Source organism: Phacochoerus africanus, chromosome 7 (assembly GCF_016906955.1).
Source record: "Phacochoerus africanus isolate WHEZ1 chromosome 7, ROS_Pafr_v1, whole genome shotgun sequence".
NCBI lineage: Eukaryota > Metazoa > Chordata > Mammalia > Artiodactyla > Suidae > Phacochoerus > Phacochoerus africanus.
Window position 1 is genome coordinate 86,111,954 of NC_062550.1, and position 25,045 is coordinate 86,136,998.

The window sequence follows — 25,045 nt, forward strand, 5'->3', positions numbered from 1 at the left end:
GCTGTTTCTTTTCACTTCTTTTCTTTCTTTGTTTTTTGTTTGTTTGTTTGTTTTTGTTTTTTTGCTTTTTAGGGCATATGGAAGTTCCCAGGGGTCAAATCAGAGCAACAGCTGTTGGCCTACACCACAGCCACAGGAATGTGGGATCCCCAACCCACTGGGCGAGGCCAGGAATCAAACCCACCTCCTCATGGATACCAGTCAGATTCATTTCCACTGCACAACAATGGGAACTCCTGCACTATTGTTTCTTGACTGCTCTTTCCTGGCCTCTGCATCCCCTCCCTTTCCTGGTTAACAACTGTTTGAACCTGCCCTTTGGAACTCAGGGACCATTATGGAGGCTGAATGAGGCCTATTTCCTAAAATGCAATTCGGGAACATAGGCTTTTGTGCCCAGGAGCCCACAGGGCCCTGCTTGGTTTCATTGTTAACTGTGGTGGAGGTCGCAGACGTGGCTCGGATCTGGCTTTGCTGTGGCTGTGGCATGGGCCAGCAGCTGCAGCTCCGACTGGCCCCCTAGCCTGGGAACTTGCATATGACGAGAAATAGGCAGCCCTAAAAAGACACACACATACATACACACACCATCCAGAAATGGCTTTCCTGCCATAAGGGAAGCCGTTTTGGCCTAAGCCATTTTGTGATCTAAGCCTGGCCACAGTGCTTGTCCTTCAACAGGTCTCAGTAATCAGTGATCTTAGAGAACAAAGGAACGCAGGGACAGAGAAAAGGCAGTCAAACAATAGTTCAATAATAAAGCAGAGCCCTCCTCAGGCGTTATACATAAAAACTTCTTTTTAATGGTCTTGCCCACGGCATGCGGAAGTTCCCTGGCCAGGGACCAAACCCCTGCCACAGCAGTTACCCAACCTGCTGCAGTGACAAGGCCTTACCCCCGCACCACAAGAGAACTCCTATGATAATATATCTGTGACTTCCGCAGAAACTAAGGCCCCCACCCAGGTGGAAGATGTTGACTTTTTTTTTTTTTTTTTTGGTTTTTAGGGCCACCACACCTGAGGCATATGGAAGTTCCCAGGCTAGGGGTCAAATCGGAGCTACAGCGGCTGGCCTACACACAGCCACTGAAATGTGGGATCCAAATCCTCGACCTGCACCACAATTCACAGCAACAGCGGATCCCTAACCCACTGAGCGAGGCCAGGGATCGAACCCATGTCTTCATGGATATTAGGTTCGTTAACCTCGGTCCCGTAACGGGAACTCTGATGATGTTGACCTTCTTGACTTCAGTCAACTAAAGTCAAACTTTGCCCCAGGTCTGTGCTGAATTCGCCTCTATTCAAGCCTCTTCATGAATTTGCAAGTACCCTAGCTTAAAACATCCCCAGTTTTGCCGTTTGGGGGGGGGGGCACTGCTTTGGGAAAAATCTGTGGTGTTCTTACTTGCTGCAAGTAATAACCTTCCTTCTCCCAATCTTTGGCTTAGTTGTGTCTATTGGCTCAACACTCACCAAGAGGTGAACCCCGTTTGGGGGTAGTAGCATTACTACTGTGGAAAGAGTTTCAGTCTCCATTATGGGAAACTCCACGATCCCAGAGCTGCGTTTCTTTCCCTTGTCAATATAACCCTAAGGCCTAGCAAAGTACCTGACGCATAGGAAACCCTCACTGATTTGTGGAATAAATGATGATATATTTATAGAGCAAGCTGTAGCTTAATGTGTGTAAGAAGTTGTTTTACACATAAATTAATGGTGCAGTGTTTAGGGATGATGTGTACTGATCTTGGCAACTGACCCTGAAATGCATCTGAAAAAATGGATTGATGAGTCGGAGTTGGCTTAGATGTTTGTTTGAAAAAGCAATTGGGGGAGTTCCTGTCATGGCTCAGTGGGAATGAATCTGACTAGTATCCGTGAGGATGCAGGTTTGATCCCTGACCTTGCTCGATGGGTTAAGGATCTGGTGTTGCTGTGAGCTGTGGTGTAGGTTGCAGAGGCGGCTCAGATCTGGTGTTGCTGTGGCTCTGGCGTAGGCCGGTGGCTACAGCTCCGATTAGACCCCTAGCCTGGGAACCTCCATATGCCTCGGGTGTGGCCCTAGAAAAGACAAAAAAAAAAAGAAAGAAAAGAAAAGAAGTAAAATGAAGATTGGGGAATTCCCTTCGTGGCTCAGTGGTTAACGAACCCAACTAGGATCCATGAGGGTGCGGATTCGATCCCTGGCCGCGCTCAGTGGGTTAAAGATCCTGGCATTGCTGTGAGCTATGGTATAGGTTGCAGATATGGCTCAGATCTGGCATTGCTGTGGCGTAGTTCAGCAGTTATAGCTCTGATTCGACCCCTAGCCTGGGAACCTCCATATGCTGAGGATGCAGCTCTAAAAAATAGCAAAAAAAAAGAAAAAGAAAAAGAAGATTGGGAGTTCCCCTGCGGCTCAACAGTAATGAGCCCGACTATTATCCATGAGGATACTGGTTCTATCCCTGGTCCCATTCAGTGGGTTAAGGATCAGGCATTGCCGTGAGCTGTCGTGTGGGTTGCAGACACAGCTTGGATCGGGAGTTGCTGCGGCTGTGGTGTAGGCCCGCAGCTACAGCTCAGATTTGACCCCTAGCCAGGGAACTTCAATATGCCTCCAGTACAAAAGCAAAACATAAATAGATAAATAAGTAAATGAATGAATGAATGTATAAATAAGTAAATAAATAAATAAGGATTTATTTAACTGAGAAATACAGCCCCAGAGAGGAGGCAGGCTGACAGGTGAGCAGCTGCTCTGTGTTTCTTTGGCACAACAGTTATGAGGGGCATACAAATGAAGGGGAGGAGTATTCATTGGGGAAGGGAGGTTTGGGGTCCTATTCTCTGCTTTTCACCCCAGTTCCATCTTCCCAAGGGGAGGAGGGATTTTTGTCCTTCTTTAGCCTTGATTGGAAGTGTCTTGACATTGGTTCATGATGGGAACTTTTTTTTTTTTAATTACTCAGTGGATTTTATTACATTTATAGTTGTACAATGATCATCACAACCAAATTATAGTGTTTCATTCATCCCAAACCCTCAGTGCATTCCCCCCCACCCCCAACCTGTCACATTTGGAAACTGTAAGTTTTCAAAGTCTGTGAGTCAGTATCTGTTCTGCAAAGAAGTTCATTGTGTCCTTTTTTAGATTCCAGATGTAAGTGATAGCATTTGATGTTGGTGTCTCACTGTCTGACTGACTTCACTTAGCATGGTCATTTCCAGGTCCATCCATGTTGCTAAAAATGTCATTATTTCTCTCCTTTTAATGTCTGTAATATTCCATTGTCTTTATGTACCACATCTTCTTTATCCACTCCTCTGTTGATGGACATTTAGGTTGTTTCCATGTCTTGGCTATTGTATGTAGTGCTGCAATGAGCATTGGAGTACATGTGTCTTTCAAATCATGGTTTTCTCTGGATAGATACCCAGGCGTGGGATTGATGGATCAAATGGTAGTTCCATTTGAGTTTTCTGAGGCATCTTCATACTGTTTTCCACAGTGGTTGCACCAATTTACAATCCTACCAACAGTGTAAGAGGGTTCCTTTTCCTCCACACCCTCTCCAGCACTTACTGTTTGTAGACTTTTTGATGATGGTCATTCTGGCTGGTGTAAGGTGGTACCTCATCGTGGTTTTGATTTGCATCTCTCTAATACTGAGTGATGTTGAACGTCTTATGTGTTTTTTAGCCGTCTATATGTCTTCTTTGGAGAACTGTCTGAGGATCTTTTTTTTTTTTTTCCGATGGGGTTGTTCTTTTTTTTTTTTTTTTTGGTATTGAGCTGCAGAAGGTGTTTATAAATTTTGGAGATTAATCCCTTGTCAGTCGCTTCATTTGTAAAGATTTTCTCCCATTCAGTGGGTTGTCTTTTCTTTTATTTAGGGTTTCCTTTGCTGTGCAGAAACTTCTAGGTTTAATATGATGGGAACTTCTTATCTGCCAGACTAATTTTATTGTAAGGAGGGCATAATGAACAACAGGTTACATGTGGAAGCTGGAGATTCCCACCTTTTTCCACCTTTCTCTGTCTAGCTCCAGGACACTTACCACCTGAAAATGTGTAGTTTCCTGTCAGTCTAGAGATTCCTGCCTTTCTTTGTGTGCCCGTGGACCCAGCTGTTTCAGGATGCAGGGTTTCCTGCCACCTGACCCCCCCTTTCTCTGCACATCTCTAGCTGTCTACCTGACTGCAGTAACAGTGGCATTCTGCAGGGCCCAGTGTTCTATCATGTGGCACCCTCTTGGACATTCCAGAGTTGTTAGCCTCTGAGCACTGTCCCCTCAAGGACCATGGCACTCCCCAAGGACTGTGACAACCAGAAATGCCCTCACACATTTTTGAAGGCTAGGTGTTGAAAACTAGAAACCATATCAAACTAGTACCAATGGTTTCTTCTCTGCACTTTCATGTAAGAGGGGGAAGGGTTGAGGAGTTGGATTTTGTAATTTCAATAAAAAATTCCTCAGCTTTTTTTTTCAACAATTAAATCTGCAAACAATAATTCCTGGAAGAACATGCATCCCATTGTCAACAACATCCCTTTGGGAAAAAAACAAAGTCATGTTTACCCCTTGGGATTGACAACAGGGCCTTGGAGAGACGGAAGTCTTTAACCTTTTGCCTTATACACTTTTATTGTTTTTATTTCTATGAGCATGAGTTGTTTTGGAACCAATACAATTTAAAGGTTGATTTGTAAAAGAAAAAGCCAGATGAAACGTTTGCAGCGAAAAGAAAAAAAAAAAAGAGAGAGCTATAGGAGATTTTGTCTTTGGCCTATTCTGAACTAAGCACATGATACTTTCATAGTAAGAAAACTAAACTAAGATTTAGCTAAAAACCAAAAAATGTTACAATTCATGGAAACAATGCATGAAAGTGAATATTTGCTAAGCTAACAGATGTTTTTGGTTAATATTTATTTGAAATTATTTGCACAGGGAGTTCCCTGGTGATCTAGGGGTTAGGACTTGGCACTGTTACCACTATGGTCCAGGTTCAATGCCTGGTCTGGGAACTGATATTATGTATTTTAAAAAAAAGAAATTATTTGCACAGAAAGTAATTAATTGATACATTTCACCAAAAAGAGAATAAAGAGTCTGATTAACACATTTTGTACTTATAATTTTTTTTTTTTTACCATGATCATTGAAGCCTCAAGGTTGTGCTTGCTGGAACTTGACCTCTTTGGAATTTATCATTGTGGGTGTTATCACATGTTGGTGAAATTGAAACTGAGCAAGGACTTGGAGGCCCTTCCCAGGTACAAATCTCACCATGTCTCCCGATTCTTGTTTGTATAAAAAGATTGACTTCTAGGCTTTCTCTGAGTTCCAAAGAGCAGACTAAGTTAATGAGTGAGAAAATGCAGAAACAAAGGAAAAGCAGTCAAGCAAGAAAGGTACTAATAGCTTGGAGTTGCTATGGCTCAGCAGAAATGAATTTAACTAGCATCCGTGAGGATGCAGGTCTGATCCCTGGCCTCACTCAGTGGGTTAAGGATCTGGCGTTGTAGTGAGCTGAGTTGTAGTTTGCAGATGGCTCGGATCTGACATTGCTGTGGTTGTGGCGTAGGCTTGTGGCTACAGCTCTGATTAGACTCCTAGCCTGGGAACCTCCATATGCTGCAGGTGCAGCCCTAAAAAGAAAAAAAAAAAAGAGAGAGAGAGAGAAAAGTACCAAGAGCTTGAACAATAGAGTCACCAGACTCCTAGTTCCTCCTGAAAGGAAATAGGCAAAAATCTGATGCATATCCTTGAGTTGTTTTATAAAAACCAGGACCCATGGAGTTCCCGTTGTGGTGCAGAGGAAACAAATCTGCCTAGGAACCACAGGGATCAAACCTAGGTTGCGGGTTTGATCCCTGGCCTTGCTCAGTGTGTTAAGGATCCAGCGTTGCTGTGAGCTGTGGTGGAGATCACAGACGAGGCTCAGATCTGGTGTTGTTGTGGCTGTGGTGTAGGCCGACAGCTACAGCTCCAATTGGACACCTAGCCTGGGAAACTCCATGTGCCGCGGGTGTGGCCCTAAAAAGCAAAATAAATAAATAATAAATAAATAAAACCCAGAACGCTCCTGTATAGAAATTGCTAACCAGCCTTGTTGGAACCAACTGGTTGAGGATTGAGATTCCTGAAATATCACCATGTTACCTTACCACCAGCCAATGAGAATATCCACAGGCTGACTGCACACAATACGACACTTACCTTTAATGATGCCTTTAAAAACTCTTGCCAGAGTTCCTGTTGTGGCTCAGTGGTTAACGAATCTGAGTATAACCATGAGGTTGTGGGTTCGATACCTGGCCTTGCTCAGTGGGTTAAGGATCCATCGTTGCCATGAGCTGTGGTGTAGGTTGCAGACACGGCTTGGATCCCGTGTTGCTGTGGCTCTGGTGTGGGCTGGCGGCTATAGCTCCGATTGGACCTCTGGCCTGGGAACCTCCATATGCTGTGGGAGCAGCCCTGGGAAATGGCAAAAAGACCAAAAATAAATTAATAAATAAAAACAAACAAACAAACAAAAACCTCTTGCCATCAAGGAGTTCAGGTCTTTTGTGCATTAACTACCAGTTCTGCTTGCTTGGTGCCCTGCAAATAAATGCTGTGCTTTCCTCTACACCCCAGTGTCAGTAGATTGGCTTTGCTGCAGGTCAGGCGAATGAAACTAACTTTGTCGCCGGAAATTCAGGTGGTTTGAATTGAGAGGCAGAGGCAGAGTTTTGGGTAAAGGAGGAAAAGATAGCTTTATTGCTTTGCCAGGCAAAGGGGACCATTAGTAGGCTAATGCCTTAAAGACTGTGCCCCCCCTTGGAAGGGGTTAGGAGGTGGCTTTATAGTTTGGGGAGCGGAATAAGGATCACGGCTGGAGATAAGGATGAGGGCAGAGGCGAGCTTGCATTGTCTTTCAAAGCTGGTGTATAGTGGACCCCGGGCTGGTTCTGGTGGTCCTCCTTCTTCCGAATGAAGAATGCGTCCTCAAATAGTTCTTCCATTTCTGGGGGGTTTAGTCCTACTGATAGGCTCAAAGATATTGTTACGTACATTCCTTAAGAGGAACAGGATCCTGCCCCAAGGCTGCGCTGCTCCTCCCAAGTCTCTGCATCCCCTCCCTTCCCTGATTAGCAACTGCCTTTTGGAACTCGGGGAAGGTCATGGAGGCTGAGGCTTATTCTCTAAAAACAAGAAAGGGAGGACACAGGAAGGATCGTGTGCCTAGGAGCCCCACAGGGTACTAGCTCGGTTACAAGTTCTGTTCAGTCACAAAATGTATTGAATGTTTGTTTGAAGGTAATGCAGACAAGGGTTCAGGCCAGTTTTAGGTCCATGTTTCTGAATCATTCAGTTATTCATCTTGCAAACATTTGCTGAGTTCTTACCCAAACAGAAATCTGATGGCCATGAAGAGGATTTGAAGAAGTATAAGGAACAGACCCTGCTCTAAAAAGGCTTACAGTCTTGTTCAAAAGACAAGTACACACTTGAGAATTTCCATGAAATCATGGTGCTGTGTTGAGTACCATAAAACCATAGGATCTTAGTTCTCATTGTGGCTCAGTGGTAACCAAACTGACTAGTATCTATGAAGACATGGGTTCGAGCCTTTGCTCAGTGGGTTAAGGATCTGTCATTGCCACAAGCTGTGGTGAAGGTTGCAGATGTGGCTTGGATCTGGTATTGCTGTGGCTGTGGTGTAGGCTGGCAGCCTGCAGCTCAGATTGAACCCCTAGCCTGAGAACTTCCAAATGCCTTGGGTGCAGCGCTAAAAAGACAAACCAAACCAAACCATAGAATTTCACATTTATGGAGGATTTTTTTTTAAATCTTTTTAGGGCCACACCCATGGCATATGGAGGTTCCCAGGTTAGGGATTGAATCGGAGCTGCAGCTGCTGGCCTGCACAACAGCCACAGCAACACCAGATCCCCAACCCACTGAACGAGGCCAGAGATCAAACCCACAACCTCATGGTTCCTGAGGTTTCTGCTGTGCCAGATGGGAACTCCTGTGGAGGATATTAATGGTTGTTCAGTTCAACCCATGAGTGCTTAATGCCAAATAAGGGATAGAGCATTTACAAACAAAGACATACCCTTTGCTGACCCTATAAATGGCTTTTTCCTGCCTCTTGTAGTTCCTGGCTTCAACCAGCAGAAGGCACCAGTAGGGGGTCAAAGGCTAGAAATAGATATTCTTTGGGCATTTCTTTCCTTGAGTTCTCACCCCCTGGCTGCATCCCTTCGGACAGCAGCTGCAGTTCTAACGTGTTACAGCAACTTCTGTCAGGGGGCTCCCAATCACAGCTCCAGTTCTTACCAGATTCTGATAACACCATTTCCTTGAAGATGTTATTAAACATCTCATTTCCTTCTAGACATTTCCTCAAAGATAGTAAAACGTGCCATGGAATAAAATGGAAAAGGAGAAGAGCAGAGAGCAGAAGTCTAGTCCACAAAGTGTGGACCAGCTAGAGAGGCTAGGAAGACACAACCCAAAAAAGGAAGTTACCAAAGACACTTGAGAAGAATCAGGAAAGTATTCTGTCCTGAACATCAAAGTGAGACCACATTTCAAGACGGGGTTATTGAAGTCATTACCAAGTGCTGCGGAAGAGTCGAGGGAAAGATAAATAAGAAAACACTTCTGGATTTGTTATGACTTACTTCAGTAGGCAGTTTTAACAGCCTTAAGGATGGAAATCAGGTTGCTGAAGGTTGAAGAGGGGACCCAATTTAAGAATGGGTAAAGGGTTTGTATTGACATTTCGCCAAAGAAGACATATAAATTACTAATAAGGATCTGAAAAGATGCTAACATCGCTAGTCATTAAGAAAATGCAAGGAAGTACAAATCAAATGAGTAATTATAATTAAAATGTGAGACTGAGCCAAGTGTTGGAGAAAATGAGAGAAAACTGGAATTCTCTTGTGTTGTTCTTCGGAACATAAAATGGTATATCCACTTTGGAAAATGGTTTAAAGTTTCTTCCAATGTTAATGTCAACTTCCCACACAACCCAAGAGAAAAACCTAAGTCCACCTGAAGACATGTATGTGATGGTTCATGGCAGCATTTTATGTAACAGACAAACTCTGGACGTGATTCAAATGCCCATCGACCAGTGAATGGATAAGCAAAATGTCGTTGGCATACAATGGAATGCCACTTAGCAATGAAAAGGGATGAAGTACTAACACATGCTACAATATGGATGAACTTCAAGAACATTATACTGGAGTTCCTGTTGTGGCTCAGTGGGTTAAGAATCTAACTAGTATCCATGAGGATGTGGTTTCAATCCCTGGCCTTGCTCTGTTGGTTCGGCTTTGCCACAAGCTGTGGCGTAGGTCACAGATAAAGCCCAGATCTGCTGTTGTGGTGGCTGTGGTGTAGGCTGGCAGCTATGGCTCTGATTCCACCCCTAGCCTGGAACTTCTTTATGCCTCAGGTGCAGCCCTAAAGAGACCAAAAAAAAAAAAATTTTTTTTTACTAAGTGATAGAAGCCAGGCACAAAAGACTAGGTATTATAGATGTACGATTCCATTCTATTTTCTAAAAATGTCTACAAAAGACAAATTTAGAAAGACAGAAAGCAGATCTGTGGTTTGTAAGGGCTGGAGGTGGGAGTGGCAATTAACTGATGAACTGCAAACAAGTCCAAGAGAAATTTCAGAGTAATGAAAATATTCTAAATTCTAATTCTGGATTACGATGATGGTTGAACAACTCTATACATTTGCTAAAATCATTGTTGACCTAAAATGGCTCAATTTTATGGTGTGTAAATTATACCTTGATGAATTTTTTAAAAAGTTAAAGTTCCACTCCTTGATTTACTTTATTTTTATTTTTGTCTTTTTTTAGGGCTGCTCCTGTGCTATATGGAGGTTCGGAGGCTAGGGTGGAATCAGAGCTACAGCTGCCGGCCTATGCCACAGCCACAACTGCACCAGATCCGAGCCATGTCTGACCTATACCACAGCTCATGGCGATTCTGGAACCTAACCCCCTGAGCAAGGCCAGGGATCGAACTTGCGTCCTCATGGATGCTAGTCAGATTCATTTCTGCTGAGCCGTGACAGGAACTCCCACGCATTGATTTAAAAGGAAAGGGATTCAGTTAGTTCATCCATAAACCATTATGAGAGCTGAACAAAGAGACTTTAGGTTGAATTTGTAGGATGTGTTCCCAAAACCTCGGTTGAACTGAGCTCCAGGGGAGCTGTGGATTCTGACGAGGTCGGGGGAAGAGCAGAGGCAGGAAGCTGCTTCCAGCACTGCTGGCCTCAGAACCACTGGTACATAGGCACCAACTCACTAGCAAAAAAACATGTGCCCTTTCCCGGGCTTCTCACCCCATATCACTCTTAGATTAAGACCTTCTGTGAATTCATCTGATGAGGAGAATCTAAATCACACCTAATTTTAGGGATATACCAGCTATGAGTTGCTGCTTCTCAGCTCCAAAGTCACCCCTTCAGAACCGGGCTCTGTGATAATGGACTTGGACTCAAGCATTTTTCCTCTGCAGCGAGTCTAATGCTAAACGTTGCCAGTAGAGGGCGCTGAAGGGCTATTGCAGGAGGAAGGGGGCGCTTCCTAATTCCAGTATGTGGTTTTTGCGTTTTTTCCCACATGCTGCATGGTAGCTTAATGTACCAGTGTGTGAGGACATCGGTGATGCTCTGTCCCAGCCGTGCACACCCAGAGAGTCCAGTGTCTGTCTTACCCTAGGGATGCAATAACATTAGCACTTAGAGGGATGCTTAAAGTTTTGGAACATTAATGAAAAAACAATAAACACTGAAAAAATTGAGCTACGTATCAAATTTGAGAAACTAGTTCAAGAGCAGCAGAGTAAATTCAGAGCATAAGAGAAAAGGAAATTACAGAGATAAAAGCACAAAGCAAAGAAATATAAAGCCACAGAAAGGAGGGTTAAGGATCCTACATTGTCACTGGTGACAGAGGATTAAGGATCCTACATTGTCACTGCAGTGGCTCGGGTCACTGCTATGGCACAGGTTGGATTCCTGGCCTGGGAACTTCTATGTGCTGTGGGCACGGCCAAAAAAGACACACAAAAAAAAGTCAATTCAACAAAACTTTGGGAGTTCTGTCGTAGCACAGCAGAAACGAATCCGACTAGGCACTGTGAGGTTTTGGGTTGGATCCCTGGCTTGCTCAGTGGGTTAAGGATCCAGTGTTGTTGTGAGCTGTGGTGTAGGCCAGCATCTGTGGCTCTGATTTGACCCCTAGCCTGGGAACCTCCATATGCCGTGGGCGTGGTCCTAAAAAGACAAAAAGACATTAAAAAAAAATTCAATAATTCCAAGCATGTACTTGTACTTTGTACTTTTTTTTTTTTTCCTTTTTAGGGCCTCACCTGTGGCATATGGACATTCCCAGGCTGCTGGCTTACACCAACAGTCACAGCAATGCAGAGTCCAAGCTTCATCTGTGATCTTCACCACAGCTTGTGGCAATGCTGGATCCTTAACCACTGAGTGAGGCCAGGGATCAAACCCACATCCTCATGGGTACCCAGTTGGGTTCTTAACCCTTTGAGTCACAATGGGAACTCTGTGTACTTGGTACTTTTATCAGTGCAAAATATATACATTCACCTAATAAATTTATCAATTGGCTGCTATAGGCAAGGCAATGTTAAAGGTAGGGATATAGTTAAGAATAAGATGAGCAAGTCTTTTGCCTTTATGATGCCTCTGTTCTATAGATGAGATACACCAAAAACCCCACCAGCAAAATCAAGTAAAATGGAATGAAGCATGGTCACACTTATGGGAAAACTATAAACTATTGTTTATATATACATGATATATTTGCATTCACACACATAGAAATAAACAGTGGGCCATGGTATGTTTTGGCTTTTGGAATTCTACCAGAAGCAATGAAATTTCTTTCTTTCTTTTTTTTTTTTTGTCTTTTTGCCATTTCTTGGGCCGATCCCGCAGCATATGGAGGTTCCCAGGCTAGGGGTCAAATCGGAGCTGTAGCCACCAGCCTACGCCAGAGCCACATCTGCGATCTACACCACAGCTCACGGCAATACTGGATCCTTAAACCCACTGAGCAAGGCCAGGGATCGAACCCGCAACCTCATGGTTCCTAGTCAGATTTGTTAACCACTGAGCCATGACAGGAACTCCTGAAATTTCTTCGTAATTTTGTTTTATATGAGGTCACTTACACTAGACCTGTGTTTTATGAACACACACTATATATCCAGAAAGAAAGCAAGGGACAAAATCAAAGTATGTGTCCTGACAATAAGCAAGATTTTCAAACCTAAAGTGCAAGCATTCATAATGTGAACATTTTATCTTTTTACCTTGAGTAAAGCAAGGACTCAGATAAATATGGACATATCAGGAGTTACTTCAATTTTGCTTAATTAGCTAAAGCTCTTTGTTTAGATTCTATTTTCTTTTATTTATTTATTTTTTTTAAATTTTTTTTAATTTTTTTTTTTTTTATTTTCCCACTGTACAGCAAGGGGGTCAGGTTATCCTTACATGTATACATTACAATTACATTTTTTTCCCCCACCCTTTCTTCTGTTGCAACATGAGTATCTAGACAAAGTTCTCAATGCTATTCAGCAGGATCTCCTTGTAAATCTATTCTAAGTTGTGTCTGATAAGCCCAAGCTCCCGATCCCTCCCACTTCCTCCCCCTCCCATCAGGCAGCCACAAGTCTCTTCTCCAAGTCCATGATTTTCTTTTCTGAGGAGATGTTCGTTTGTGCTGGATATTAGATTCCAGTTATAAGTGATATCATATGGCATTTGTCTTTGTCTTTCTGGCTCATTTCACTCAGTATGAGATTCTCTAGTTCCATCCATGTTGCTGCAAATGGCATCATGGCATTCTTTTTTATGGCTGAGTAGTATTGCATTGTGTATATATACCACATCTTCCGCAGATTCTATTTTCTTTTCTTTTCTTTTTTTTTTGCTTTTTAGGGCCCCACCAGCAGCACATGGAGGTTCCCAGGCTAGGGGTCCAATTGGAGCTACAGTTGCTGGCCTACACCACAGCCTCAGCAATGCCAGATCCGAGCCATGTCTGTGACCTATACCACAGCTCAGAGCAATGCTGGATCCTTAACCCACTGAGTGAGGCCAGGGATTGAACTTGCAACCTCATGGTTCTTAGTTGGATTCATTTCCCCTGCGTCACTAAGGGAACTCCCTAGATACTACTTTCTTATCAAGCTGTACATAAGGCCTACATATGAAAGGTGTTTCAAGTACACCATCTCTTCCTTCAACATTTATGTTTTGTAGGCCCAGGTCAAAATGGCTCTTATTTGTGTACGACTGTTTACTTTTTTTTAGGGTTTTTTTTTTTTTTTTTAAGGCTACACCTGCAGCATATGGAAGTTCCCCAGGCTAGGGTTTGAATCAGCTGCCATTGCAGGTCTACACTACAGCCACGGCAAAGCCAGATCCAAGCCACATCTGCAGCTTGTTGGCAATGGCATATCCTTAGCCCGATGAGCAAGGCTAGAGATCGAACCTGCATCCTCATGGACATTATGTCAGGTTCTTAACCCACTGAGCCACAGCAGGAACTCTGGATTGTTTACTTTGGATGTTCATTTTTCATCCAGACTAAGCAAAAGATGACTCAGAGATGGGTGATGTTTCAGGGCCCAACACTTAAAGCATTCTCGTCTCCTGAGTTTCAAACCTATTGAGAATTGTGATGTAAGGTAGAGAGATGGAAATTAAAGTGTCAGCTTTAGGAATTCCCTCTGTGGCCCAGTGGGTAAAGAACCCAACTGCAGGTAGCTGCAAAGGGGAGGGTCCCATCACCAGCCCATCACCAGTGGCTTAAAGGATCTGGTGTTGCTACAGCTGCTGTTCATGTTGCAGCTGAGGCTTGGATTTAATCCCTGGCCTGGGAACTTCCAGTTGTGGCCACAAAAATTGAAAAAAAAAATTAAAAAATTGAAAAAAGAAAGTGTTAGCTTTAGTACTGATAAAGATAATTGGAGAATGTTGTTAACCTCTTTGGTCAAGTGGGCTGCCAATATTTTATCCCTGAATGAGGCAGGCTTTATAAGCCAAGGCCAGGCTGGGACATAAGTGCTCCTGGGCTTGGCAGATAGCAGATCAAAACTCCTGTCTCTGGCAGACAATCTCAATTTCTTGCATGCTCACCGATCAGGTAGCCTTGTCTTCTCCTTGGATGAGGGGTGGAAGAGAGACTAGGAGTATTAATAAAATGTTGAAAGAGGAGTTCCCTAGTGGCCCGGTGGATTCAGGATCTGGTGTTGTCACTGCTGTCCTTTGGGTTTGATCCCTAGCCCTGGAACTTCTGCATGCCACAGGAACAGACGCCCTCCCCCTGCCAAAAAAAAGTCAAAAGAAAAAAGTGTCTCGAAATACTGTCATTGCAAACTCCTTGAGACTTAAGTCCTCTGGTTTTATTCCATTATGTGGTACTGTCCCAAAGCCCTCTTCTACAGAAAGGCTCTCCTAGAAATCACCTGGTGCCAAAGTGGAAATAACTGACCCCCTTCGCATGGGTTCCCTTCCTGTACATCACATGAATTCTACCATAATAACTTTTTTTGTATTCAGTGGTTTATGTGTTTATCTTCTCCACTAGACTCTTTGGGAAGAGAGGCCAGATTTAGTTACTTTTTGAATACCCAACACCAAGCAACATGCCAGGCATTGGACACGAAATACATATTTAATGAATGAATGAATGAATTTTGGTTTTGGCACATTTAAGCCCAAAGGTTTCCTCTTTCATACATATGGTTAGACAGCTCAAGGAGAAAGGAAGGCCAAAACAGCATCTCCTCTAAGCGCTGTGAAAAACCATGAGTTCCCAATTACTGTAAATGCAAGAAGGGTTTTGTGCATACAAACATTCGTGTCAACATAGCATCCTCTGTGGCATAACCTCCTGTCTCAGTTGCCTGCCCAACCAGATTTCACGGTTTCCAGCCCGGCCCCGAGAGCCCGCCGCGCACGCGCACACGGGGAGGGGGCCCGCCTGCCCTCTGCCCCTCCGTCCGCCAGGTGGCGCTGTCAGCCTCGCCGCCGCCGCTGCCGCCGCGCCCCCGCCGCCTCTAACCCGGCCAGGCCGGGGCGGCGCCGGCCGCCTTGGGGGCCGCGCGTCAGCCTCCGCCTCGCAGAGGGCGTGGGCTCCCGGCTCCCGGAAGCGGCGGCCGCGGCGCGGAGCCCAGCGGGCGTCTGTCCCCGGGGCGGCAATGCGCTGCAGCTGGAGGCTGTGACCTGAGCGCGGCGGCGCGACTCGGGCTGCGGAATGGCGGCTCGTTGAGGCGGTGGCGGCTCCGGCTCCTCGGGCGCGACGCGGCGTGGCGGCGGCCAGGGTGATGCTGCTCAAGCTCTTGCAGAGACAGACCTATACCTGCCTGTCCCACAGGTATGGGCTCTACGTCTGTTTCGTGGGCGTCGTTGTCACCATCGTCTCCGCCTTCCAGTTCGGAGAGGTGAGTAGCGGCGCGGGAGCCCTGGCCGGGGCGCCCGGAACCCGCACGACCCCGCGGCGTCCCAGCCCTGGCGCGCTTCGCTCCTGCCTCCCTATCCTACCCGCAGCCCCCGGACCAGCCCCGGAGGCTGCCCTTTACCGGAGACTCCGAGAACTCAGATCTCCTCCCCGGGCCTCGGCTGCAGCATCTGGGGTCCAGACCTAGCCCTCCGGCGCTTCGGGGAGACCCGCACTCCCCATCTGCAGACTCCCTTTCCTTCCACGTGCCTTCAGTTGATTTTCTCCCTCAGGCCTTGTTCTGCACGAAGCCCCCTCAGGGGACCCAGAGTTTTCTAAATGACACTAAATTCGCAGTCCTTGCGCCTCCTAGTATTTCTTTCTCGGGTGTCATCATTCTTTTGGGCTTTGACAAAGGCAATCTGTCTTAATCCCGTTTCTTCCCAAATGTCAAAACTTTGTTCCAGAGTGGTTTCTTCGCACACGTGAATTTGCAGTGGGGAGAGTGTATTGGCCCAAAATTTAAGGGACTTACACGTGAAGAGGTGTTTTTTGTTTCCCCCTTTGATTGTGCCTGTATTTGCAGCAGCTGTATATCATCAGTTAGCTCTTCGGGGCTGTGCTGGTAGATGTGCACGCTAGCGAGAGCGGTCTCTTGGCGGCTCCAAATACTTTTTCTCATCTGAGGCTGGGCCCCTTCGTGTGACCAGGGCACAGGTAGCCCTCCTGGACTCCTGCTGCCGTTCTCTTGGGACCCGGCACAAGCCCTTAGGTCTTGGGATATGCTAATTATTTAGATTCCACATCAAGCCCAGCCTTTCTTAATCTGCTCTTAGTTAATGGGCCATAAAGTAACTCGATTAGACTGTAAACCGCAGAAGGGCCAAGCAACAGGTTTGGGAGATGGGACCATCTAGGTTTAGTAGATTTTGTACCCTTCTGAATGTGGACTTCAAACATTGTCTTGAATGAAACAGCCATTTGGTTTAGGTTGGATAGTTATTTCATGAGTGACAGTCTAATCAGGGGGTTCTTTGTCATACACAAGTGTCTAAGAGACCATGAGGAGGTGAGAACTGGCAGAGTACCTGTAGGGGACTTTTAGTTTCTTTTAAACTGGGTGGGTAACAACGGGGACAACGTTGTATTTTCAAGTTGTTAGACATCTATCTCTGTTTTATTTACTTATTTTTTCCTTTTTGAATATAGGAGGTTGCAAAAGGTTTTAAAAGTAACAGAGTGGTTTTCAGAAATGCCACAGCATACATTGAAGACTGTCCCCGTGCTGGATTGTGAACTCCATGGGAGGGGGCTGCCTGTTTAATCACTGTTAACCCTGGCCCAGGTACTGCCAGACTATACAGTCTAAATATTTGCTCAATGAATAAATGAGTTATATGGCATGGTTTCCTGGTTTGCACTTTTAGTAGTCCTTGGTATAAGAGCTGATAAAGATAAGTTTTAGAAGTAAGGGTGAGAAAGTGCCCCCGACTTGTAAGTGTGGAATACGTACCTAGTGTTATACTACCTGCGGTTCTATCTTTGTTTCGTGTATTACACCTTAATGTGGTGACTGTATCTATGCATAGTTAAGTGTCTTACTGGTTATAGAAGATTCTTTTGGCCCTAAGTAATTTTTTCCATTATAGCTGATTTACAGTGTTCCCTCAATTTTTGGCCCTAAGCAATTTTCAGTTAACTATTTAACTCCCCTGCTGTGTGAAGGTGGCTTAAAGGCATCAGTTGATAGAGTTTTTCTTTTTCTGTGTTCCACACCTGGTTATGTATTTACCAAAAGAAAATAGAAATGATAGGCAAAGGATGCCACCAGGTGGCATGGCAAGTGGAGACAGCTGGTTCGGTACCATTAGTACATTGCCTGTCGTTAACTTCTGCGGCACAGCTGAAAACGAGGAGCTGCAGAATTAGGCAGTTCTGGGTTTGAATGCCGCTGCCAGTAAAAGCGGTCACGAGCCTCCACATGGACCCAAGCTGCTGCAGTCGGGTTTTTTTTGTTTTTTTTTGAATTATTTTTATTTTTTCCATTATAGTTGGTTTACAGTGTTTGTTAATTTTCTACTGTACAGCAAAGTGACCCAGTCACACATACATATATTCTTTTTGTCACATGATCCTCCCTCATGCTCCATCACAAGCGACTAGATATAGTTCCCAGTGCTGTACAGCAGCATCTCATTGCTTATCCTTTCCAAAGGCAATAGTTTGCATCTATTAACCTCAGATTCCCAGTCCATCCCACTTCCTTATAGTTGGGTTCTTAACCCACCGTGCTGCAGTGGGAACTCCTCCTTCTCCTTATTTTGAAAGGAACCTTTGAAATAGAATACACCCATCATACAGTTAATATTACCAACTTGCTAATAACTTCACTAATTGTAATGGATAGAAGGACTAAGAAGATTGTTGTTAACTGTGAGTTCATCACTATCTTTTTTCCCCTCTTGGAGTAAATGGTATTGGCTCTGTCTTTTGATAAGCCATTTGTACACTCATCCAAATTTTGAGAAAGAAAAGTGGAATTGTGGGGGGGGAGTATTAAAAAATGTATTTTTATGTCCCCCTAAAGTTGAGCCAGGTACTTTACTGGAGAACCCTTGGGAACTCTGATTAAACAAAAGCAGAACCTGGTCCAAACCAAAGGGGAGGGCCCTCTGGATGGGGACTAATGGCCACTGAAGCGTATTGCCTCGGGGGAGAGTAGCAGGTAGGTGCTTACTGCGTTTATGGTAGTTGTTTCGGGTGAGTCGTGGCTCTGGAAGTCTCAGTTTCCTCATCTACAAATGATTGTGCTCTTAAGAAACTTCTTCTTTTTGGTCTTTTTAGGGCCGAACTTGTGGCATATGGAGGTTCCCAGACTAGGGGTCCAGTTGGAGCTGTAGCCGCTGGCCTAAACCAGAGCCACACTAATGCAAGATCTGAGCTTCCTTTGAGCCACGTCCGTGACCTACACCACAGTTCATGGCAACAGCGGATCCTTAACCCACTGATCGAGCCCAGGGACTGAACCTGAGTCCTCATGGATGTTAGTCGGGGTCATTAACTGCTGAGCCACGACGGGAACTCCCAAGAAACTTCTGACTTTACATACTTGACCTCTGTTAGTTATTATTGTGTAGACTTTAAAACGTGGCTTTGAAGTACAAATCTATTATTTCAAGGCTATCATTATTTAGTATATTTTATATGTAAATCCACAATCCCTTGTCTGAAAGTTCTGAATTTCCTTAGAATTAAACATCAGTATCTTTTACAGTGAAACATGTGAATATTCACACTTAGGAAAATAAAGACTATAAATAACTTAAGGTTAGTTTAGGACAAGTTTTGCCACAAGATGAAGTCAGGTCAGGTTTTGCTGCCAAAAAAGATATTCAGTGTTGAGAGTTTTTTTGGATTTCAGGATTGGGAATAAAGAATTGTAGGAGTTCCTGTCATGGCTCAGCAGTAACAACCAGACTAGTATCCATGAAGATGTGGGTTTAATCCCTGGCCTCTTTCAGTGGGTTAAGGATCTGGCGTTGCCATGAGCTGTGGTGTAGGTGGCAGATGAAGCTTGGATCCTGAGTTGCTGTGGCTGTGGTGTAGGCTGGCAGCTGCAGCACCGATTCAACCCCTAGCCTGGGAACCTCCATATGCCGCAGGTGTGGCCCTAAAAAGACAAAACATACATATTTATATATTTTATTTCCTTACATACATGCACTAAGTATGGAAACAGAGGAGTTCCCTTTGGTGTAGTGGGTTATCTGGTGTTGTCACTGCAGCAGCTTGGGTCTCTGATGTAGCCCAGGTTCAGTCCCTGACATGGAAACATCCATTTGCCATGGGGGCAGCAAAAAAAAAAAAAAAAAAAAGGAAACAGGTATGAATCCAAAAATTAACTTCAGTGAGGAACCCAGACAAGTTCAGGTAGAATCTACCCATACTGGGCAGTAGCTTTTCCCTGGCCTCCCTGCTCTCTTTTGCTCACCCGTCTTCTGTCGCTATTTTGGATTAGTTAGATATTTTTCAGTGAAAAAGAAGATTGAACACTGGGTCCTGGAGTTCCCGATGTGGCTCAGCGGAAATGAATCCGACTAGTATCCATGAGGCTTCTGGTTTGATGCCTGGCCTCACTCAGTGGGTTAAGGATCCAGCGTTGTTATGAGCTGTGGTGTAGGTCACAGACTCGGCTCGAATCTGGTGTGGCTGTGGTGTAGGCTGGTGGCTACAGCTCTGATTAGACTCCTAGCCTGGGAACCTCCATATGCCACATGTGCGACCCTAAAATGACAAAAGACAAAAACCAAACAAACAAAAAAACACTGGGTCCAGCTCAAGTTATGTTTAGTTTCTTATACTGGGCCAATTTCAAGAGATAAATTTAGATATGTTTAGATTTGATTAGTTCACTCATTAATTAAACAGATATATTTTGAATCATCTTCAGTTTCCTTTTTTAATGTTTTGTAGTTCTTAGCATATAAGCTTTTCACCTCCTTGGTGAGGTTTACTCCTAAGTTTGTTTTTTTTTAATTCCATCCTTTTTTTCCTGCTTTTTCTGGGGGGGGGGGGGCGCGGGGGCATGTGTAGCATATGGAAGTTCCCAAGCTAGGGTTCTAATTGGAGCTGCAGCTGCAGGCCTGCACCACAGCAATGCAGCATCTGAGCCATGACTTTGACCTATACTGCAGCTCAAGGCAATGCCAGATTCTGAACCCACTGAGCAAAGCCAGGGGGGGAGCCCACATCCTCATGGATGCTACTCTGGTTTGTTACTGCTGACCCCGATGTGAACTCCTTGAACTCAATTTTAAAGGGATTGTTTGTTTACATTCCTTTTTTGATGTTTCATTGTTAATGTTAAGAAAAGCAACTGATTTCTGTATGTTAATCTTGTATCCTGCTGCCTTGCTGAATTAAATAGATATAGTTCGAGTATGTTCTTTGCCAGTGGCAACAAGTAGGTGACTTTAAAGGGACCTGGCCTGAGAGCTGGGAGACAGTCTCTGGCCTGCTTCTAGTCTCACCGTAAACTATGACCCTCTGGGGTTCCCAGGCAGTGTTGCTGCCAGCTGCCTCCTGGGTTGGGGGCAGCCAGTCTTAATCGGTTTTGCATACATTTCTTTTGGGGATGAGGAAAACGTTCATTGTTAAAAATAATACTTTAAAACTTCTAGGCTAGATTTCTGACACTTCCATTTTAGCTTTAATATTCTGTGAATGTACATTTATTGGATGTTTCACATGGGAAAGCATGAACTATAATGTAATAGGGTTTGTGTTACAGAGAAAATGCCCGTGGCTGCCCTGAGCCTCTTTAAATGTTCTCTTTCTTTTGGGGGGGTTGGGAAAGATACACAGCCCAGCTAACTGTCAAAGCAGAGGCCTTGTCCTATTCCTTGCTGTGTTCTTGGCACCTCAAAAGTGCTTGGTACCCTGTAGGTGCCAAATAAGTGCTTGATAGATGGATGGATGATTGAATGACTGAATGAATGAATTGGGGTGATCTTAACCAACATCCCTTTAAGCTCATTTCCAGTAAATATAAATTTTCTGCTCTGATGCAGACCAGGTGTGGTTTTTTTTTTAATTTACTATTATTACTATTATTATTTTTATTTCTCAGACATGATTGGTCCGGTTGTACCTGTATGGTGGAGGGTACCATCAGGTACAAAGGATTAGGTACAGCTCATCCTTGGCCATCTCTGTCTAGTTGAGATGAGGCCATTGTATACAGATGATGAACAGCACAAGGGAGTAAGTAATTCACTGACTGTAATAATGGCTTAGAAAATCAGAGGAAGGGCAAAAAATTATGGGTTGACAACATCCTAGCGGAAGTTGAGACTTTTACAGGGAGGCAGGAGCCTTTTCTTTTTGAATTATTAGTGGTTTAAAATTGTTGATGATCTTAGTAGCACTTGGTTGCAAGTGATAGAATCCCACCTCAGACATGGCTTTAAAAAGGTAGCTTTTTGGAGTTCCTGATGTGGCGGAGTGGGATCCGCGATGTCTTGGGAGTGCTGGGACGCAGGTTTGATCCCCAGCCTGGCACAGTGGGTTAAGGATCCAGTGTTGCTACAGCTGCAGCTTGGGCTGAAAGATCTGATCCCTGGCCTGAAAACTCATATGCTGCAAGGTGGCCAAAAATGGGGTTGGGGGGACGGTGGTTTTTGACTCTTGTAATGAAAATGCAGAGTGGAATTTCTGGCAGGATTGGATCGAGGTGCTCAGTGGTCATCGGGACTCTTGTCTCTGTTCTCCAGCCTGTGGGTTTCCTTCTCAGGCAGGCTCTCCTCGTATGAGAGCCAGGATGGCTGGCAGCCACTCCAGTGTCTTGTGTCTTAGTTTAGTAGCCTTCTCTCTCTCTCATTAGTGCCAGCTAGACCTAGGGAGGCCTGCCCAGCTGCAGAGTGAGTGCCCTTGTGTCCTCCATAACCCTGGAGCTGGGGTTAGAGGTGGGACTGTCAGTCTCAGCTGAACCACATGAACTGAGAGGGGTTCCCCAGAGGGAAATCAGGACTGTCATTAAAAAAAAAAAAGAAAAGAAAGAAAGAAAGAAAAGATAAAAAAGGCCAGAGCAGCAGTTGTCCTAGACACTGGCGTGAGTCAAAACCCATTGGCCTTAACCGATGCATTGACACTGTGACTGTGATAGCTGTTAGCCCTTTACCTTTTTCTGGAAGATGTGAAAGTGGGTTGGTTCCATTTTTCCATTTTTAATATTGCTGTTCAGTATTCCATCTGTGACATATGTATTCTTGGTCGGGTGTATTAATAAGGAGTTTTGTTAAACACAGTGCAACTGTGCCCTCATGAATCTGTCAGTGATGATTCAGTCAGTATCTTTAATGGGTGGTTCGATAGCTGTATTCAGTTTGACTTTCTCTTGAGGTCTGAATAAGTTGATCTTGTTAATGAAATGAAGCCTCCTCTTTTAGGCTGGTTGCTTGCTCCCTCCTGAGCCCCCAGGAATCTGGTGGTGCAGCTGTCTCAGTGTCTGCTGCTCTGGGGGACCACAGACCTGGTCTGAGGTGATACCCTGTCCAGGTGCTTTCTTGTGCACAGGAGCCCTGCATCCTTTGCTCCGTAAGGGAGGAAAGATACCCTTTTCCTCTATTCCTCTCAGTTCTCCACTAGGGCCCCCATAACAGAAGAGAGATGAGCAAGAGAAAAACATGCATATTTATTTGTTTTACATGATCTTGGAGGCTTCATAAGGAAATCTAAGAAGCAGTTATGCCTGTGTGTGTGTGTGTGTGTGTCTTTTTAGGGCCGTACCCACGGCATATGGAGGTTCCTACGCTAGAGGGTCCAATCAGAGCTGAAGCCAGTGGCCTATGCCACAGCCACAGCAGTGTGGGATCTGAGCTGCATCTGCAACCTACACCACAGCTCATGACAACACTGGATCCTTAACCTACTGAGTAAGGCCAGGGATGGAACCTGTATTCTCATGTATATTAGTTGGATATGTTTCCGCTGAGCCAAGGCAGTTAAGGGTGAGCATTGTAGTGGTAGGTTTGATGAAGTTTGGAGAGTTACGGAAAAAATGGTATAGGACAGTGTTAAGGTATGAGCTAAGGGGAGTGAGCTTTGGGAACCCCGAGGCTTGTTCATTCAGATTCCTTGCAGTGTTCCGGGCATAGGAAGGGCAAATGACTTGTCTGTCCTGCTCAGTTTTATATATACCAAGATGTCAGTGGAGTGGTGGCACAAAATGGAACATAAAGGACAGATGATTTTGCCTCCTAGAGCTAAATGTATAACTTCTCAATACAGGTACCAATTAATTGATCTTGCCCAGGGGATGAAATTTATTTGCCATTTCTGAGCTCAGCATTCTGAGCACAAAGATGTTATCTTTCTTATCTTGAAATCCCTGTGCCCCAGCAGAGCACCTAGGTCATTTATTCAGTTAGTGAATTTTTTGGTGAGCTTTATGCCAAGCCCCTGGGCATAGAGCAGTGAACAAGTCCCTGAAGACGAGGATTTTATATCCTGGTTGTGCATTCAGGCATTACATGCTACTTAATTACAACTGTGAAAAATGCTAAAGGGGGAGAGTGTCGTGGGAGAGACCCACAGTGAGGCCCCGTCATGTAGTGACCGGATCAGGAGAGGCCTTCTTGATTTAGATGAGCTCAGCTTTGAAGGACCAGAACTTCAGGCAGAGGACCGAGGAAGGCAAGTCTGGTCTAGACCATTGGTTTTCAGCTGGGGGAGATGTTGCCCCTCAGAGGCATTTGGCAACGTCTGGAGACAATCTGGGTTGTCATGGCTGGTGTGTGGGGTGGGATTGGTGCTACATCCTGCAGTGCACAGGACAGCCTCCCTCAGCAAAGATAGCCAGCCCCCAAAGTTAGTAGTGTCTGGCCTCGGAAGCCATGTGAAGGTCTCGAAGTTGAGGTACATGTGAGAAGGTGAACAAAGGCCCATATGGCCAGAGGCTGAAAACAAGAGAAAGTGTGAATCTAGGCGAGGTTGGTGCAGTTCGTGATGCCCTCTTGCCAGCACTTGGTAAATGAGGTGTTGAGGATTGAGATTTGTCCTGAGAACAATGGGATGCTGTTGCCATTCGAGGTTATTGTGTACTGGGATCTAAGGGTTGGAGGCCAGGCGTGCTGCTGGACCTTCTCTATTGGACACATTAGCTCCAGGCCCTAAATGTCAGCTGTGCCAAAGCTGAGAAACCCTGAATCAGAGGGAACAAGAATGGCTGCAGGGCAGTTAGTCAGGACCAGACTGGTGGAAGGGCAAATAAAGAGAAGTGGACAGAGAAAAGTGGACAGACTTGAGAGCTCTAGGAGGCAAAATCATCTGGCCTTTATGTTCCATTATGTGCCAGACACTCCACTGACATCTTGGTATATAAAAGTGAGCAAGAGAGACAAGTCATTTGCCCTCCCAGACCCTAACTGGTGTGCTCAGTGAATATTTGTTGAATGAATACTTATAGATATATATTTTTTAATTTTTTATTTTTGGCTGTGTTTGTGGCTTGCAAAAGTTCCCAGGCCAGGGATCAAACCTGTGCCATAGCAGTGACCCAAGCCATAGAAGTGACAACCCTGGATCATTAACCCACCAAGCTACCTGGGAACTCTAGGGAACTTCTGTTTTTGCTCAGTGATTGTGATTGAGCCTGTGAGGCAGGTGGTTTAGATGAGATGCCTCAAGTCTATAAGGCACCTTGTGTAGTGCCTGGTGCAAGGTGTTCAGTAAATGCTAATTAAATGCCACATGTCCTGTCCTATCCCAGCGCTGTTCTTTGCTTGACCACACACTCGCGAAGACGCAGCAGGGGACCTATCTTCTGGGCTGGTGTCCAAGGTCACATTGAAGAGTATATTAATCTTTTCCTAGAGCCAGAGCAGGATAGTTGACAATGATTTCTTTCTCTGAGTGTGCTTGTGAGGGCTGATGTAAAAGCAGAGGGAGCAAGAGCCTTCTTCCTTCAGTACAGCCTGCACTTTACAATAACATATGTTATTCTGGTGTCTTCTAAAAGGTAACAGGTGTAGCTGTGATAGGTTCT

General features: G+C 44.8%; 1 protein-coding gene and 1 long non-coding RNA gene across 2 annotated transcripts in view; both read left to right on the plus strand.

Annotated features, from left to right (window-relative positions):
- LOC125131481 (uncharacterized) overlaps positions 1 to 8,899 on the plus strand; it is a 38,442-nt gene extending 29,543 nt beyond the window's left edge. The window contains exon 4 of the long non-coding RNA XR_007135931.1: positions 8,380 to 8,899. This is a non-coding gene — a long non-coding RNA (uncharacterized LOC125131481). The remainder of the gene's footprint in view (positions 1 to 8,379) is intronic.
- A 6,344-nt stretch (positions 8,900 to 15,243) lies between these two features.
- Positions 15,244 to 25,045, plus strand: part of GNPTAB (N-acetylglucosamine-1-phosphate transferase subunits alpha and beta) — a 100,483-nt gene continuing 90,681 nt past the window's right edge. Inside the window, 1 exon segment of the mRNA XM_047788176.1 lies at positions 15,244 to 15,505. Coding sequence (XP_047644132.1) covers positions 15,389 to 15,505 — 117 coding nt within the window. The 5' untranslated portion in view covers positions 15,244 to 15,388.